Source organism: Nymphaea colorata, chromosome 10, assembly GCF_008831285.2.
Source record: "Nymphaea colorata isolate Beijing-Zhang1983 chromosome 10, ASM883128v2, whole genome shotgun sequence".
Classification (NCBI taxonomy): Eukaryota; Viridiplantae; Streptophyta; class Magnoliopsida; order Nymphaeales; family Nymphaeaceae; genus Nymphaea; species Nymphaea colorata.
In genome coordinates, this window is record NC_045147.1 from 14147968 (window position 1) to 14160991 (window position 13024).

Sequence of the window (13024 nt, forward strand, 5' to 3'; positions counted from 1 at the left end):
AACTAGAATGCATCAAAACATGATTCCCTTCTCCATTCTTCATAAATTAAAGCAACGGCGGTCTCCATCTGCGGCAAAGAACTTGGATCTCTTCTTTGAAACACTGCGAAAAATTTTGTGTTAAACGGAATTGAACTCACCGGAGCTGAGCCGAGAGGGAGGAAGGCGTGGAAGTGAAAAAAAAAAAAATCTGGCGAGATGACAATAAGGATAACTCCTAAACGGTGGCCATGTGGTAGGGACGACCAGCAATAAGGCGTCGCTAGCAACAAGAAAGCTCGAAAATGGTCCTACACTACCTGATTTTAAACTAGTGAACGGGGAAAATAGACGGAAATAATTCAGAAAAAGAAAAAGGAAGGAAAGTTCGCGTTCGCCCTTGTGAATATAAAATCGTCTGGTCGGCGGAGCCTTGGAGTCAACCGACGTCCGAGGAGCAGCAGATTCAGCTAGGTCTTCTCTTCTTCTTACCGCCGTAAAATTTCCCTGCGGTAAAAAGGAAAAGGTAAAAGATAATGGCTGCAGGGAGAGAGAGAGAGAGAAGGGAGTGGCGGGGCGCTTCAATTATTATCGAGGAGCAGGAGGGAGCGGAAGCCCCCGGTAAGAAGTGCCTGCCGTCTCCGGACCTGACGTCGCCGGGATGGAGCTCGCCGGAGCTTTCGATTCCGGCGTGGGAGCGGGAGCGAGATCCATGACAACTGCCTGGCACGTTCATCCTACAGGGACGGAGGCGCGCGCGCGCGCAACACACAGACGCACACGCATATACACAGGGAGAGTGGGGGTGGCCCACGCTACAGCTGTTCAGCGTGTTCTTGTCTGCCCTCTTTCACCTCCACCACCCTCATTTTCCGTTTCGGCCCTCGGGTTTGTGCCGATTCTCGAACGCGCCACTGGGAGCGGCGGAACGCCTTGGAGTTGAATACAGGGGTGATTTTACAGAGTTAACTCTCTGCTCTCTCTCTCTCTCTCTCTCTCAGAGGATGAGAGAGAGAAGGTTTTTACTCTTTGATTTTTTTTTTTTTTTTTTACCTTTTTGTTTTGGATGTGGGCATTGTGGGAGAGGTAAGAGGAGTTAAAATTATTATTAGCTTCAAAGACAGACATTGACAACGCAGCATCTCATTTTGTTTTGTCAATTTGGGTCTTTCTCTCTCTCTCTTTTTCTTATTCTCTCTCCTCCCTCATGATCTATCCATCTCCTTAATTTTCTTTAGCTCCATTTCTCTTGTGTTTTTTTTTTTATCTTTTATTTAGTTTTAGAATTTTCGACATCTTCCAAGCACCCGTTCCTCATTCTCTCTCTCTCTCTATCTCTCTCTCCGCCTCTCTGGATTTCTTTGGCGTCCGAGCTTCAGCTTTCCAGTTGTCCCACCCCCTCCTCGGCTGCCCCTTCTTTTTTTTTTTTTTTTTTTTCACCTTCGCACCCTTGCTCAGATTTCTTTTCCGATATCTCTCTCTTTCTTTCTCTCACTGGGGATGGGGGAAGAGAGACGTTGAGTATCTTTTTTTTTTTCTTCGTAAAAAGAGTGTGGACAACGTAGGTAAAAAAAGGGGGGAGTGGGGAGAAGTGGGGGGAGAGAGAGATATGCAGCAGGGAGGATCTCCGTACCAAGTGACGCCGGAGGTGACGCAGTATGGGGGAGGAGCCGCCGGAGGGAGTGGGGGAGGGGGAAGGGGACACATGATCGGAATTTCAGGTGGCCACGACCTTCCGGCTGCTCACCATGCACAGACAGACCCGCTGTTGCAGCAGAAGCAAGGGGAACCCATGGCGGAGGCGGCATCCCCCATCAGCTCGCGGCCTCCTGCCGCGCGGCCGTCAAATTTCGAAGAATTGGAGCCGGTGGCATCTGGGGGGTTCGCGGACGAGGAGGCGTTGGCTGGGGAGGAGGCCGAGAGGGGGCCTCCCGGGAACCGGTGGCCGCGGCAGGAGACGCTTGCCCTCCTCAAAATCCGGTCGGAGATGGACGCCGTCTTCCGAGAGGCCACCCTCAAGGGCCCCCTTTGGGAGGATGTTTCCAGGTACGACCTCCTACAGACTGCAAATCCCTTCTTCTCCACCTCAACTTCCCCCCTCTCCAAACGCGCCCATGACCCATCAGTTCTTCTTAATTCTCATTATCCGTTGAGTCATCTTAGGAATCATGCACAGAAAACATTGCCCTCCCTCTCTCTCTCTCTCTCTTGGGGTCAGTCGTTCTCCCATCTGGCGTTGAATTGGCTCCTTGGGATTCACAGATCCAGGTAACGGAGAAACTTCACGGAAAACCGTGCTCCTGGGTCTTGCAGTACACGGTTCGGTATGTCCCAAAAGAGGCGAAATTTTCGAGAAAAAGACTGCTAACGATACAATTGAGTCGTACCACGGTTCATGGTGACTCTGCTGTCTTGCTGTTAGCAGCTACGCAGATGGCTCGACATGCTTTTCCCCTCCCACACCCCAAACTAACTCAACCCCATCACCCTCATCGTCCTCATCACCACCACCATCATCCTCTCATCATTGCTCATGCTCCTTCCGGCCGGAATAATTATCAGCATACCTCAGTTCATTCTCCAGTTCAAAATGGAAGAGACAAGTACACTAATACTTGGTTTGTTTTTAGGAAAGAAGCATGAATCGCTGCCAAATTTGCAGCTCTTTCTTTCTCACCCTCTCCTTTCTGCTTTCCTCTTGCTTGTGGATCTTACAGGAAGCTAGCGGAATTGGGGTACCACAGAAGTGCGAAGAAATGCAAGGAGAAGTTTGAGAATGTCCACAAGTACTATAAGAGGACCAAGGAAGGGAGGGCCGGCAGGCAGGACGGGAAGAGCTACAGATTCTTCTCGCAATTGGAAGCACTCCACGGCAACCCCGGCGGTGCCAATACCACGTCCACTGCCGCCACCGCTTCCGCGGCAGCCACCGCGACGACTTCGGCCATGATGAACACAATTCAGACCACTACGGCTGGAGCAACAGGGGGCGCCGTCAGTGCTGCGAGGATTCAGCCTCCCCCACGCAGCGTCACCCCTATTGCTTCCAGCCAACCAAGGCGTCCCACACTGCCGGGACTGCAAGGCCTGCCCAGGGTCGCGGCTGACATAAGCGGCGGCTTGAGCCTCTCTTCTGGAGGGTCCTCGACTTCCGGCGAGTCGTCGGATGGGGCTGAGGAACAAGGTCACCGGAAAAGAAAACGGTCCTCCGAGTCGAGCACCCAAAAAATGATGGATTTCTTTGAAGGGCTGATGAAACAGGTGGTGGAGAAGCAAGTAGCACTGCAGCAAAAGTTCCTAGAGGCCATCGAAAAGAGGGAGGAAGACAGGATGATACGAGAAGAAGCATGGAAAAGGCAGGAGATGGCTCGCCTGAGCCGGGAGCTCGAATATCTGGCTCAGGAGCGCGCAATGTCGGCATCGAGAGACGCCGCCTTGATCGCCTTCCTTCAGAAGGTCACAGGACAAACCATCCACCTCCCTCCTCCGCCGCAGCCGTCACCTCCGCAGTCGATTGCACAGCCGACTTCCACCGCTCCTCCTTCCCTCGTCCAGCCTATGTCACAGCAGCATCAACCACCGCAATTGATAGAAACTAGGCCAATGCCGACGACGACCAATATCGTCACTCATGATCAGGAACCGGCGCCGGCGCTATTCGAACCGGCGAGCTCCCGGTGGCCAAAGGCGGAGGTGCTGGCACTCATCAATCTAAGAAGCGGTCTCGAACCGAAGTACCAAGAAGCCGGGCCAAAGGGACCGCTGTGGGAGGAAATCTCTGCGGAGATGGCGAAGATGGGCTACAAGCGAAGCGCCAAGAGGTGCAAGGAAAAGTGGGAGAACATCAACAAGTACTTCAAGAAAGTGAAAGAGAGCAACAAGAAGCGGCCGGAGGACGCCAAGACGTGCCCATACTTCCACCAATTGGACGCGCTCTATCGAAAGAAGATGCTCGGCGGGAGACCAACCAAGCCGGAAGAGGAAGCACCGGAACAATCGGTTCTGCCGGATCAGCCACATAACTCGAGCGCCATGGCTATCATGCCGACGCCGATATCGGCGGCACCGCCGGAGACAGAATCCGGAGATGGGGACAGCGAAGGGCCGGTGCACAAGGGCAACGGAGAAGGGGCGCAGTCGACGTCGGGCTTCTACACTAGCGTGGTCGACGAAGGCAACGGAATGGGTGCGAAGAAGGTAAAAAAACGATGGTCTCATCCATTTCCTCTCTCTCTCTCTCTCCCTCTCCCCATCTCTCCATGGAATCCATCGCTCATTTCGAGATGGCAGAGGCAGAATGGACGAAAATGCCAAACTGAGAGTCGGTAGTATCTCGAACAGAGTTGGACGTTTCCGTAATTTGCGTTTAGAGGGTCTCCGTCACCTCGTGTTGGTGACAGGACAGGCGCTTTCGGGGCCTGTGGAATTCTGATTAGAGACAATCGCATTTTGCGGCACCTACTCTTCTTTCTTGTTCCCCTTTTCCGTTCCTTTTTGCACATGACCTGTCTGTTTTTTTTCTTTCTTTTCTTTTCTCTTTCTTCTACTTCGAGCTTGATTGATTACTGGTATTGGATTTGAAGCCAGAAGACATTGTGAGGGAGTTGCTGGAGCAGCGGCAGCAGCACCAGACGGTGGTGATGGACGACTACGCCAAGATGGCCGATGCTGACAGCGATGACGCGGAGCCGGAGGACGACGACGACGACGGAGAGAGGGGTGAGGATGAGGACGACGACGATGAAGGGTCTGAGGGACGGATAGCCGCCTCCTACGAGGCTCGATATCGGAGGCAGAGCGGCCCAAGCTCAGCAGGCAATTCTGGTTCCTTCATCACCATGATTCAATGACTATCATTCCTCTTCTTCTTCGCCGGCACCTCATTGTTCAGTTTCAACACTTCTTTTCCCTTCTTTCCAGCTTCATTCACCTCTTTGTTCTTGTTCTTCTAAGTTATTATTCCTTTTGGTTTTTTTTTTCTTCTCATTTTCATTTAATTTGAAAAAGTGTACCATATGTACCAATTCTGTGAGGACGAGCGCTTGACGATCGTCCTCGTGAATAACCCCCACACTGGCCATTGTTCATCTTCTCCCGGGAGTGTTTTTCCATTCATGGTCGCGGAAAGAAACGAATGCTATTTTATTTATTTGTTCAATAAAGAGATATTGAGAAGATCGACGGCGGGGAGGGAGAGAGAGAGGAAGAAACTTCATGGGGAGGAGGCATGACTCGAAGAAAGAAAAAGGGACCCCACGAAAGGAAACCGATGATGGTGCTGCCTTTTGCGGACACTGGAATCTCCGGCCGTCGAACCGAGGAGAAGATGATGGACTTTGTGGCACGAAGGGGACGCCATTTTGTTTCTCCAATGGAAGATGTTTGCTGTTTCTGATTCTTTCGATAGTCGATGCTGTTAATTCTAAGTGTATCATGTATAGTTTCTCTGCTCAGAGATCTGCTCTCTCTTCTCCCTTTCTTTTCTTCTTTTATCATTTTGTTCTCCTAGAGTGTTGTTTTACGGTCTATTTTATTGTCATTGGAGGAAATAAAACATCCACATCTGTCTCATCGAGCTCTCTCTTCCTCCTTATTGGCCCATCGGACTCCCAAGTTCTTTTTCCTCATGTTTTATGAATTGTAGTCTTTAATTTCTCAGTTTTCCTCTTGTTCTTGCCCTGCAGCCTAATTTGCACGATCAGCTTGATCAAAACTCAATCTGGTCCACGTCTGGCTTCCAGTTTGAGAGAGAGAAACAAGCACGCCGCCGATTTCTCATTTTGTTCCCCTCCAAGAAAGATGATAGTTAAAGATGGAGGAATTCCGTCGACAGCCGGCGTCGCGCCGTCGATGGTCAACAGCTATAGAGAGAGAGAGAGAGAGAGAGAGTCTTTTTTTTCTTTTTTCTTTTTTTTTTTTGTTTTCGCGGTCGTCCATCTGATTCCTTCCACCCTCCGTTCCAAAGAACATGTTCCAGTTAGAATGCAACCGCAGGAGACAAACACGCCTGAGAAAGTACGATATTGTTCAACTTATGGCGCCGGAGATGGAGGAAATGAAAGGTTGCGCTGTCTAATTGGAGGAACTCAACAAATTTACAAGACTTTCTTCGAGTCCCATGAAAGGAGGAGGGAGAGAAAAAAAAATCCCCCGACTCCAGTCTCCTTCTTCGAGCTCGCATTTATAGGCTTCATGGAGGGACTAGAAAGAACCAATTTTTTTTTTCCAGAAATTTATTTATAGACTGAGACTCGCTCTGGGGGCGCCCGAGGCACCCACGTGGGCGTTCCTGCTGATGACCAAAGGTAGACGCAAGCGCCTCCTCCCTCCCTCCCTCCCTCTCTCCCTCTCTCAACCTCTTTTTCCTTTTCACCTTCTGTTCATTTCCATTTCCACCCACTTTTATTCCCAAAATTCGAAAAAGCGGCGCCCCCCCGCGAGATGGGGTCCCCTCGTTTCCCTGCTACCAAAAAGCAAAAAACCTACCAAGCAGGCAGCGGGCCCCTTTTTGGGATGGGCGAAAAAGGAAAAATCTTTTGGGGGGTAAAAAAAAAGAAAAAAAGGTTCTGTTCATGTTCATTTCCCAAATAGTCTTGTGATTTTAACGGGATCGGCATCTTCAAGTCTTGCCTAGTTTGGTTTTTCCGGCGCCGCTGCCGGATGAGCGGCGAAGCTTTCATGGGACTTCAGTACATCTATGGTAAAAACAATATCAAGTTTGAGTAGTTCGTCGTACATGCCACCAATTGCAATTGCAATTAAGTGAAAAAGATCAGTACGAGTTATCTTTATTTTATATCATGACATCGTGCATTTGTTTTTATATTTAAATCATGCATTGATTCATCGTTTATGTGTATTTTTGGAGCTCTTTGGCTCCAATAAATGAGATAGATTATAACACTCTTTGATGAATCTAGTAGATTCATCGAATATGTTACTATTACCAATTAACCTTTTTATATTACCATAGAATTGATGGTAATTGGAATCTAAATTGATGTCTGATTCAGCTCTAGTCTCATATTTAATTTCATGAATTTAGTTCAACTCCAATTACTGAACTCTTTCATCAAACTCTTGTTTAATGAAAATGATAACCAAATTTGGATGAATTTCTCTCTCAACAAGCTCTTTTTCGGATGATATTTGGAGTTTTTTTCTCTTAAAACTCTCTCTCTCTCTCCTGCACGGCCGCTTTTGGCTCGTGGGATTGAAAAAGCGGTCATTTATTTTTTGCCTTATTAAGATTGGGCGCATATATATGTGGTTCGGCTTAGCATGTTGTTGATGTGACTACGGACGTTCCCTTCCCCCATGTGTCGCTTTTATCCAAGCTTACCATCCTGCCCCCACCCTGGATTTCCCTTATCCAAACCCATCGGATCCAAAATAGCCGGAAGCTGTCAAGAGCTGATAAGCAGCTAGAAAATTCTATACCCACCAAATTGAATCCAATATTCGATCCGCAACCCATGTGGAATATAAATCACTTCAATACGACCCTTGACAACGACAACGTCCGTGTGGCCGGCAGGAATGTGAATGGATCACTTAACACGGTGCCGATTCGATTCTGAATCTCTTTATTCGGACCTCGTAAAGAGACTTGGATGCGGTTACTGGTAGAATTTGGATCCGGTATGCAGCTTCATGATCAAATTCGAACTCCAGTCCGATATCTAGGACGGATCTGATAATGATTTGATCCGGTTACATAAAAATGTTGGGACTTGTGTTCTACTTTGGATGAAGTTCTTTTTCAAAAGGTATCGTTTGAATCCAGGTTTAAATCCAACGTCATGGCATGGTTTCGATTGAATTGAATTCCCTAAAAGCAGGTGGATCCATCTCGATTTGGAACCATTTACATGCCGCGGATTGTTTTCCAATGGAACAAAGCACCTCTAGATCAGCCGGCGTCCATTTGAGCAGGTAAAATTTGTTTCAAATAAATTTTACTCGTAAAATAATCTTGGGCAAATTGTCCCATCGGAAAGGAGCCTTGTGTTTCAAACAAAGTCCACATAAAAGAAGGAAAACAATCGCCGTATTTTATTTATCATATACTTAATTTTATTGAGAAAATTTATTAACACTATGTGAGTATCTCATAAATTTGTTTGTTTCAGATAAAGTTTAATGGTCCATTAATCTTAGCTAAAGAGTCCCTTATAATAGAAGTCTTATGTTCTAAACTAAGTCAAGATAAAAGAAACACACTTTCTAGGAAAACAATCATCGTATTTGATTTATGAGATAGTTAATTTATCTCATAAATATATCTTTAAAACTTGAGCAATAATTTCTTTATGGACATTTAATCCTATCTACTTAAATGTAACTTTAGCTGCCGTCTGACAATAGAAATAATTTCTTACTATTACTATTGTCAAACAACCAATTGGGATCAAGGAACCCAAGTGAGTCTCTCATAATGTGTCTCAATTTTAGGCTCCGTTTGATATCAAGGTGAAATTTGCAACGTTAAAGTTACCATGGAAAAAAATTCACAGGGTCCAACTTTTTTGAGGGGTAAAATTATCCTGTTCCATCTAATTTACCATGGTAAATTTTCCTGTGTGTGATTTAAAAAAGGGAAAGCCATACAAAAACTTGCAGTTTCTCTCGATGCACAACAAAATTCATGTGCATCAAACGGGGCCTTAAAGCAGCCTAATCAAACACCATATCTAGTGTGCCAGAAATACGATCCCTTAAAAATTGTTGGTAAATAAAATATTTTGTGAGTGTTCTATGTATATATTATAAAGATTGAGACATATTCATCAACACTTAGTTGTAAATTTATTCCGACCTCAATACAGAGAATTGTAACTGCCAAACAATCAATCCTTATGAAAAATAATTGAATTATATCATGAGAGCGTGTAGTCATATCATGAGAGCGTGTAGTCACAAGAATTGTAATTTCACGTTGAAATTAAGTGAACTGATTGGAACCTCTTATCTCTAACCTCTTTAGGCAATGAAAGAAGTCAACGGCTTCCTTATAGCGTGCCTAATTGCAAAAAGTGACATAAACAATTAAAGTTATTAAACTCGCTCTTAGTATTTAACCGTTATGAGATAAATATTTGTTGTAGTTGTTATTACGTTGCAATTAATAATTGCTTGGAGGTGAATTACGATATTTCAACAAGACAATATATATATATATATATATATATATATATATATACGGTTAATTTATTAGGTCGAGTTATGAGAAAAAAAATAATTTTGTCTTTGCAGAATATGTTTATGGGTATGGTCAAGGAACCACACCAGTTAGGTGTAGGCCTCGGCATGGGGCCAGCCCTACACCTGAAACCTAGATTCGAGCTTAGCCCAACACTTAAAACCATAGCCCGGCTTGGGCTTGATTAAATTTAAAAATATATATATTTTAATATATAAATATAATTAATCGTAATAAAATATTATAATTATATATAAAAATTAATAAAATATATATAAAAAAATTATCGGGCCCACTCGGGCTGGCCCAATAATTGATTGGATAGGCCCAATGTTGTCATATTTGACAAGGCCCGGGTGGCCGCCAGCAGGACCAATGCCCAAAGTTAGTAGGGTGAAAAGCTAAAGTCCACAACTTTCATCCTACCTTTAGAGTTTATGTGGAAAACGTTTCACGCATCCACATATGTTTTTCATGTACCAAGTAGGGGAACATAATTGATTCAATTAAAATTGTTATATAAATTGTTATATGTGGTGCAAATTTATACAATTTTTTTTTAAAGTACAAAATTTTTAAAATTTTTCGCAAACATCATTAACAGTAATGAGGGTACTATTAAATGAATTAAAAAAAGTTATTGTCCTTCGATATTTTCCATGTGCAAGAAGTAAACACGGTCTTCGTCAGAGGTCAACAATGGAACGGGCCACTTATAAAATAAGAGAGAATATTGAAACAATGGAAATCACAATAGTTCTATATGATTGACCACCATGAAACATTATTTAATTGACCGTACTTCATTTTCATTTGCATAAGAAAAACTTCATCGTGAGAGGAGAGAGTCGCCCATGTGCATAAAACTAAACTAGATATAGAGACAACCCATTTTTCTTGACTCGAAGCTAAAATTATTATTTAATTAACGTAAAGTATTCAGCATGGGTGTCCAATTAAATGACAAGCAACTTTATGAAGAGGCTAAAGAGTGTAGAAAGAAATTCAAGAGTTCAACTCTGAGGGCATGCGACTCTCTTGCGGGCATAATTAGACATGCCTATCTAACTAAACATCAAGTTGAATGTAGAAATATTTTATTGCCAACTATCTTAATTAAATCGGCTTAATGATCGCTCCAGCTTTTTAGAGTCACTTTGCCATCTAATTAAAACATTCTCAACATGATACTCAGTTAGAAAAAAAAAGAAGAAAAAAGGCGATTGGTACTTTCATCATCTAGTATTTGTTTTCAATTGTTTCTTCATGTTTTTCTCTCAACCATCCATATGCATTAAATGAATAGCTTTGGTTAGATGGATATATATATATATATATATATAAGTCATTTATGAATTATTTTCTGAAATATAAAAAGAAATTTGAGAAAATAAAAGAGCCCCATCACTGTGTGCGTGCGTGCATATGCGTGTGTGGGTGGAGGGGGGAAAGAAACCGGGGAGAAGTTTAGATGAGATGATGGGAAAGAAGAGGGTGCACATGGGATGCAATCTTTGGTTGTCCTTTCATGATTTTGGATTTAACACTCAGACAGCCAACCTCACTCCCTCCAACGGACAAAACCTTCCTCCCTCTTGTGGATGGCATTATCTTCGCTCCCCTAACTTCTAAAACTAAGGTACTATTACGTTTATATATATATATATATATATGGCACGGATAAAAGGCAGACCCTTTGATTCTGATTTCTAAATTGTTTTTAATTTACAATCTAACCATATTATTGATAGGATGGGTGATGCAAATCATATACTAAGTTGATCATTTGTTAAACTTTAATGATGTTTTTATGATAATAAAAATGTATGGCCCCCATGACATGACAAAAAAAAAATCAACATTTTTCATTAAAACAACTTGAAGAAAAACATGTTTATGTCAAAATAATCATTATAAGCATATTAAGACGTTTATATTTTATTCAAAATAGTTTTTTTAACAAAAAATCAATGGGTTTAGTTTTTATTACTGACCTAAATGTCTCCCGTGTGTGTCTATATTTCTGGTTTTTTAGATTTACTTAGTTATCTAACTAGGGATGTATGATCTGTCATGATCTATAGTTAAGAAAAAAAAAAGGAGAAAAGTGTGATGGACATTTTAGTCATCTATTATTAGTTTACACCTTTTTCTAGTAATAGGCATGTTATCCAAGGTCATGTTACTTAGTGTATGCTTGTTAAGAATTAAATGGCAACTATTTTTTGGTCATATTGACTTGAATCATAACTGCTGTTCGGTACCAATAAAAATTTTGAAATGTTTACGTCATTAGCTTTAAGGGGCACAGTATAACTGGTTGGAACAGGGTGCACATAGAAAGTATGTCCTTGACTTGTATAACTGGTTGGAACATGGTGCACATAGAAAGTATGTCCTTGACTTGATTTACATGAGTGCTACTACCCTAGACTATAAAAGAGTAAGGGTACCCTATTGAGACGAAGTTGACCCACAGACATACCAAACCTCAACGCAGCCCACTGGAGGTTGGGGGAAGATGAGGGGCTTCCAAAATTTTTTTTCGAGCAATGTATTGTTAACCTCCTACTCACCTTAAAATGATTATGAGAATATTATTTGATCTATATGTATTTTGATGCAAAATATTTATTAGAAGACGTTATATATGCCTTGGGCACATGGGGTGGCATCTTCGGAACCCCTCGCTGCCAACAGGTGGAAGCTCAGTCCACCTGAGAAACATAGAAACAAGACTCTAGTAATATGTCAGTAAGAGAAAAATATAGTGAGAGAAAAATAAAGTGACCTTAGTAGTCTTAGTTTCTTAATAACCAAAACATCCTTTGGTGCTTCATTAAACATCTAAAGTTTACAAAAGTTAGTTCTACAGTTACAGATTCTAGATAGGTAATATTTTCTTACAAGCGTTATTTCGTTTCTTTTTATTCAGAAAATAAAAAATGAAGATGATGGCAATTTCTACCATTGGCTGGAAACTATAGTTAGAACATGTGAAAGGGAAGAAAAGAAACCAAATGTATAGAAAAAATAATAGATTGTTTAAAATTAAAAAACAAGAAGAAAGCACCTAGGTGATGGGAAGATGAAGCACAAAAGAGAGAAAGAGGTCACCTAGTAAACATAGGTTTCACTACAATTTCATGTTACTTTATGGGCATTTCACCATGGTATTCCTAAATGATATATATATATATATATATATAGACACAATACATTGGTACATTCAATAACAATCCTGGCTGGATATTACTGCCCAATGGTGGAGCCATGAACTTTTTAGCCAAGAGGAACTTGAATTACACATTTTTGAATCATTCCAATCTAAATTTGAGCCATCCGAAAGAAATTTTCGATTATCATGTGTGGATCTAAAAAAGGTGTGGAGAAGAACTTGTTGTTCTTTATTCATATAGCATTTAAGTGTCTAGTACCTACTTTCTCTCTCTCTCTCTCTCTCTCTATATATATATATATATATATATATATATATATAATGTGGGCACACGTTCCTTGCCACTTCTCTCACCAGTCGTGTGCATGATAGGATTTTTGCATGGCGCTTTAGAAAAAGGGGGGACATCGCTTCAAAAAGTGGCAGGTAATTCTAAGATACCCACTAAAAAGCCAAGGTCAGTAGATTTTTTATAAAAAAGCAAGTCTGTGGTAGATTAGCTAATTGTGAAAGATAGACCAGCAGTGGGACCGGATGGGTGAACTCTCAACTTCTTTTGAGTATGACATGATCCATCAAATCATATCGTTAAAATGCTCTAATATCTCCATCATCTATCAAAAAGATAGGTCGTCATATCATATATCATAATAATGTCTATCAAC

General features: G+C 42.5%; 1 protein-coding gene across 2 annotated transcripts; it reads left to right on the forward strand.

The window, feature by feature from the left end:
• Positions 1-1045: 1045 nt before the first annotated feature.
• Positions 1046-5550, forward strand: LOC116262261 (trihelix transcription factor GTL1-like). Of its 2 annotated transcripts, none has more exons than XM_031641444.2 (3): positions 1046-2025; positions 2697-4176; positions 4567-4725. In XM_031641444.2, exons 1-3 carry the CDS (start codon positions 1589-1591, stop codon positions 4576-4578), a joined length of 1929 nt encoding a protein of 642 aa, XP_031497304.1. In that variant the 5' UTR covers positions 1046-1588; the 3' UTR covers positions 4579-4725. The 2 variants fall into 2 exon arrangements, with proteins under 2 accessions (XP_031497304.1, XP_031497303.1); XM_031641443.2 differs by having other exon boundaries at positions 1058-2025; positions 4563-5550.
• The last annotated feature ends 7474 nt before the right edge of the window (positions 5551-13024 follow it).

Excerpts from the sequence above, each read along its gene's own strand:
- LOC116262261 (XM_031641443.2), top strand. The coding sequence starts at position 1,589 with ATGCAGCAGGGAGGATCTCCGTACCAAGTGACGCCGGAGGTGACGCAG. Across the intron at positions 2,026-2,696 it reads CTTTGGGAGGATGTTTCCAG|GAAGCTAGCGGAATTGGGGT; the intron begins GTACGACCTCCT and ends TGGATCTTACAG. Across the intron at positions 4,177-4,562 it reads ACGGAATGGGTGCGAAGAAG|CCAGAAGACATTGTGAGGGA; the intron begins GTAAAAAAACGA and ends TTGGATTTGAAG.